The sequence below is a fragment of the Chiloscyllium punctatum genome, chromosome 5 (assembly GCF_047496795.1).
Source record: "Chiloscyllium punctatum isolate Juve2018m chromosome 5, sChiPun1.3, whole genome shotgun sequence".
Lineage (NCBI taxonomy): Eukaryota > Metazoa > Chordata > Chondrichthyes > Orectolobiformes > Hemiscylliidae > Chiloscyllium > Chiloscyllium punctatum.
The window spans coordinates 63,189,993-63,195,992 of record NC_092743.1 but is presented as its reverse complement, the minus strand read 5'-3'; the positions used below and the strand labels follow the sequence as shown (position 1 = coordinate 63,195,992).

Sequence of the window (6,000 nt, the reverse complement as noted above, 5' to 3'; positions counted from 1 at the left end):
AACAGTTTTATCTATCCTTGAAGGCTAAGGCTTAGAATGTTCCAAGATCTGATGCTCTAATATTCTGGCAAGTGTGGTCAAATCACAGTTGTCCCTGAACTTTGCAGATAACAACGTAATAATTCTTCAAACACACTATCAGGGTTTTAAACTGAATATGATAAAACAGTGTTATGTTCAAATTAGTGAGTGGGTGCTCACCAAGCTCTCCTAGAAGAGCTTCTGCTTGCCAGATTGCCCTCCAATTTATAAACACCAAAAACAACTACGGATGCTGGAAATCAGAAACAAAAATAGAAATTGTTGGTAAAACTCACCAGGCCTGGCAGCATCTGTGGAGAGAAAGCAGAATTAGCATTTCGGGCCCAGTGACTCCTCTTCAGAACACACCAGAAGTCTGGCAGCATATCGCCACAGATGTTGCCAGATCTGCTGAGTTTTTCTAGCAACTTCTGGTTTTGTGTTCTCCAACTGTTTTTAGGAGATTTCCCTCCGGGTGAACCAGATATAAAAAAAATATCGTTGTGTTTCCGGAGGCGCGAGAGCTGGCGGTTTCCCTGGTGACAGCACGGGGCGGGGTCGCCGTTTTCCGTGGCCACGTGATGGGCGTGGCTTCTGGTTACCTTGGTTACGCACACCGCTCGGCTTTCGACAGCTTTCAGGGACAGGGGGCCACGATGGTGAGAAGTAAGTGAGACGAGACGTGACCCTGGTCATGGCAAAATAGCAGTAACTGCAAAATTAAATCCCTGAGGCTGTCCAAACTGCCGGCCGACCTGTTCGTCCGTCCGTCAGCTCAGGGCTCCTTTCCCAGGGGTTAGCTGCGATTCGGTGCTGAGCTCGCCAGATGCAGCACAGTATTGGGTTTAGAGAGGAGGAAGGACGCAGCCAAAGTTCCCCAGGGTGAACGCTGTGACCGTTGGAGCTAGCAAAGGGCAATCGAATCAGGATTATAACCAACCAATGCTCTGCCTGAGGGCAGAAAAGTCGTTGCCAAATATCTTGTCCAGAGAGACAGCAAACTCGGTATGAGAGTACCTCATTATACCTGTTGGCAAAGAGAAAAAGTGCAAGTGTTATATTCTTAAATGATATCACGCTGATGGTTAAACAGTGCTGAACTTTCTCTGTTTGCTGTGTAGTGTAAAAAACGTAATTTTCTTTGCTGAAACGGTCACCAGGTAGTTAAAAGTAAGTTTTATTTTGTTAACAGACCACTCTTAACCGTTTCACCTATTTGTCATCTTCCAGTCACTGAAAATTTGATTCGGCAACGAGCAGAACATAATAACTGCGAAATATTTTCACTGGAAGAAATATCCTTACATCAGCAAGAAATAGAGAGAATCGAACACATTGATAAATGGTGCAGAGATCTGAAAATTGTCTACCTTCAAAATAATTTGATTCCTAAAATAGGTAAGTCCAGTGAGATTGGCTGAGAATGTAGAATAGATAGAGTTAGTACCAGCTTTTTTTTTGAAGTACGCTTGTCAATGTTGTTTAACCACCATTTTAAATTAAGATGATGAAATCACCTAATCTTCCTTTGGAAGCCATGAAGAGGATGTGCCAGTGTTGGACTAGAGTGGACAATGTTCCTTTGAAAGAGCAGCTATCTAAAGAATAAAACTAATAAGTAATTACTGTAACATCTATTTTATTAAGAACACCTACTTTCACACAAGGTGTTTTTGACCATACAGTTTAGTTTCTGTATTTAAGGAATTCTCTGTTTTATATGACCTTATTTCCTGTACTGCAAATATAAAAAAGTTGTAAAAATTGTAAGTTGAGATATATGGACTTTCAGATCCATTTTTATTTAATTTTGGTAATTGGATGAAATACCTAGATCAAAGGAAGAGGATGGTATAGTGGTAATACTACTGAATGAATAATCCAGAGGCGCAGACAATGCCCATGTTCAGATCCCATGGCAGTCAGGAAATCAGAAATTGAAATCATTAATGGTGACCATGAAAATATCATTAATTGTCTTAAAAACCCATCCATTAAGGGCAGGCTCGGCATTCTTCACAAGAGCAATTAGGGATCTTTGCCAGTAGTACCTGCTACCCAAGAAGAGAATGAAGAAATGTAAGTAAAGCATTTTTTTTTGCAGAGAAGATTGTGATAGCAGTTTTGCAAGGGTTAATGCTTGGGGAAATTGTGACTTTGTCAATGATGATATGGAACAGGAAGAGAGTTAAATGGGCAGGTGGTATAGAAAGGTATTTAAGATACCTGATAGAAAATATACTGTTTGAAAAAATAGAGGAATGTTAGGGACTTCAGTATAGTGAAGCTTCATGTCTAGAGTGTTGGGATGATAAATGTTAATAATGAGAGAGGGCGTAGAAAATAGGAGCAGGAGTGCTCCATTCAGCCATTCAATATGCTCCCGTCTGATCATTCAATTCAGTTTCCTGCTTCTCCTATTCCCTTTGAACGTTTTAGCCCTAGTAATTTTGACCAACTCCTTCTTGAAAACATACAATATTTTGGCTTAAATCACTTTCTGTGGCAGAGAATTCCACAGGTTCAACCCTCTATGGGTGAAGAAATTTCTTATCTCAGTCCAAAATGGCCAACCCGATATCCTTAGTCTGTGATCCCTGTTTCTGGACTTCCTGGTCATTTGGAACATCCTGCATTTACCCTTCCACGCCTGTTGGCAGTTTGTGTTTCTGAGGTTCTCCTCATCCCCATTCTTCTAAATTAAATTGAATATAGTCCTAACTGATCCATTCTCTGTTCTTGTGTTGGTCCTTCTATCCCAAGAATCCGTATAATAAACTTTCATTCCCTCCTTAGCCATGATATCATCCCTCAGTACCAAAGGAACGTGCCCTAAGAGTGAGGAAAATGGCCTTGATGAAGAAGTCCAGGAGCCCATCTCATCTTGATGTTTTAAATGACAATAGGACAGAGTCAGAGTGGACTGTTAGTTTTTGGGTGGAGAGTGTGAGAGTAGTTGTTTCCCTTGGGCTCCCTTCCCCTAAATTGGTTCCTAATTTAAACTGATTCTGCCATGTTAATCCCGTCAGAAGACTGTTAAGGGTCAGCAACATAGAAGTGTAATTATCAGGTATAAACCAGATCTGAAAACATCAGGTTTACTTCTCTAAAGGATTTTAGTGAACCAGAGATTTATGCCATCCATTGTGTTGCAGTTACTATTACTGAAACCAGCATTTCAGTCTTAAATAACAGATGGGATGGCATGGTGAATCAGTGGTTAGCACTGCTGCCTCATAGTGCAAGGGACCCGGGTTCAATTCCAGACTGTCTGTGTGGAGTTTGCATGTTCTCACCATGTCTGTGTGGGTTTCCTCCAGGTGCTCCAGTTTCCTCCCACAGTCCAGACATGTGTAGGTTAGGTGAATTGGCCAAGCTAAATTACCCGTAGTGTTCAGGGATGTGTAGGTTAGGTGCATTAGTCAGGAGAAAATGTAGGGTAATGGGTCTAGGTGGGATACTCTTCAGAGGGTCGGTGTGGACTTGCTGGGCCAAAGGGTCTGTTTCCACGTTGTAGGGATTCTAATTCTAAAAAACAAGTTCAAACTTTCAAGTTGTATTGTGGGATTTGAATTTGTTCTTTGGACAGTTAGTCTAGGCAGTTGTGATCATGTAGAATGGATACAACCTGATATCTGTGATGACAGCTACATCCATTTTAGCAGCACCAGATTATTAGAAGCTATTTTAACTGGCCAAAAAAACAGAAATTCAACAGTTGAGAAGGAGGTATTGGGTCTTGTGTTGTCACTTTGAAACATGTATCACCAACAATGTGGAAGAAACTTATTTATATGAATTATAGTCCTCTGAATTTTTTTGGAAAAGCTTAGGGGCAAGAACAGATGGTTGTTTTGGTTGAGCTTAAATCTCTGGCCATACAATTTAAAAATTATTCATGTACCTAGAAAAGAAAATGTTACAGTGAATGTTTGATCAAGAGCACATATAGGGGGAGATCCAAGATGACGGTGACCCAGCAAGTCTGAGTCTGTAGTACTTCACCCAAAACTCTGGCAAAGTGGGCTACCTGCCTCCACTACACCTTCCAAACCATTCAAAATAACTTTTACCTAATTTACGTGGTCATTCTGGATCTAGCTTGAGTAGTTTGGTGTAGTGCTAAAATGACTAAAGGAAAGAATGCCCGCAGCTCGCAGCAGACAGGAACCCCTCTCCCAACCCCTCCCCCTCCAGCAGCAGCAGAGACGTCCACGGCTGCCTCGGGTGACTTACCTACGTTGGCGTGCCTGTTCTCTTTAATTAACAAGCTGCAGGAGAAGTTTGACGTTTTCATAGAGGAATCCAGGTCCAGGTGGGAATCGTTCTCAGTTGCGCTGCAAAAGCACAACCAAGATGTTGAAAAAAATCGAACATCACATTGGAAGGGCGGAGCTAAAGGCCGCAAACTCGGAAGCTGCTGCAGAATTGACTGTGGGCCAGGTCCGGACTCTCGAATAACGAGTCTGGGCCTTAGAAGAACACATCGACGACCTCGAGAATGGGGTCGCCGAAAAAATATTCGTTTGCTGGGCCTTCCCGAATGGGAAGAGGAAGACCAGCTTGCAGTCTTCTTGGAGCAGTGGCTCCCTCAGATATTGAAGCTGGAGTCTGGGTCAGGCCAGGTGTGGGTAGAGTGGGCCCATCAGGTTGCTATACGCAGGCCTGTGTCGGACCAGTGCCCCCGCCCGGTCCTGTTCCAGCTTCAGTGTTACAGAGAGAAGCAAATGCTCCTGGAAGCCTCCAGAACTCTTGGGAAGGATCCCCAAGCCATGACATATAAGGGATCCAGGATTATGCTGTTCCAGGATTTCTCCCCAGCTTTGGTCTGCAAGAGGAGGGTGTTTGATGAAACGAAGAAGCGTCTAAGGGACTTAAACATCCGGTATTCCTTGTGTTACCCAGCGATGCTGCATTTTTAGCCACGAAGGATCCATCTATAACTTTGGATCGCTGGAGAGGGCCAAAGAATTTTTGGACTCTCTTGAATAGACTGTAAGAATTAATCCGTGTGGTTAATGAGGCTGTTTTGCTCCCCGGTCTACCCATTCTTTTTCTTCTTATTTCCTTTATTGTTTAATATCATCTCCAAGGGGTAGGGAGGGGGGCTTATTTGTTCTCCTCTTTATTTATATAAGCTGGGTGGTTTAGTTGATTTGTGTGGGGGACGGTGTTTGCTTTGTTCTACCTCATTTCTTTCTTAGAACGGGGCTTTCTTTTTCTGTTATCTTAGTTAGTGATTACCTGCTGAGATTGTAATTTTATACTTTTATATGCCTATACTAAGTGTATTACCTTTACTAAATGTATCTAGGTGTTGGTGTAGGTGGGGGGAGTGGGGAGCTCACTTTCAACTTTAGCTTTATAGCACACTGGAATTTCTTTATTTTACTATGTGGTGCCTGGTTTGAGGATGGGGTGCTGGTTGGGAGAGGATACAATGGGTTTACTGACAGGAAGTGATGCCCTCTGGGAGCAAGGGGGGAAAATCTCTTTTTAAATGTGTTTTATATTTTTCTTATTTAAAAATAGTTTTTCACTATATTGGCGCAAGTGCATTAAAGAATTTCTATTTTTGTGAATTTTCTATGGTCTATGCTTGGGGTATTTTGGGCGGGGTTCTTCCTCCCCGGGGTCTCTGACTTGCTTGAACGATCATGGTTAGTCATTCGATTAAGTGGTGCACCTGGAATATCAAGGAGAGTAATTCACCAATAAAAAGGAAGAAAATACTATCAAACCTCAACAAAGAAAGGGTTGATGTAGCTCTCTTACAGGAGACACATTTACTGGATAAAGAGCACTTGAAATTACAACAGGGAGGATTTGATCAGGCCTTCTTTTCATCTTTTAGTTCAAAAAGTAGGGGAGTAGTCATTCTCATTTCGGAAGAACCTTCCTTTCAAAATCTTAAGTCAGATAATGGATGAATCTGGATGGTATATACTGATCAAAACCCCTATAAATTGAGAGGAGTAT

At 42.2% G+C, this 6,000-nt stretch overlaps 1 protein-coding gene across 2 annotated transcripts in view; it reads left to right on the top strand.

The window, feature by feature from the left end:
* Positions 1–639: 639 nt before the first annotated feature.
* Positions 640–6,000, top strand: part of dnaaf11 (dynein axonemal assembly factor 11) — an 83,008-nt gene continuing 77,647 nt past the window's right edge. For both annotated transcript variants that reach the window (XM_072570442.1, XM_072570443.1), the window contains exons 1-2: positions 640–687; positions 1,252–1,419. In XM_072570442.1, the coding sequence (XP_072426543.1) occupies positions 678–687; positions 1,252–1,419 (178 nt within the window). In that variant the 5' untranslated portion in view covers positions 640–677. The remainder of the gene's footprint in view (positions 688–1,251; positions 1,420–6,000) is intronic.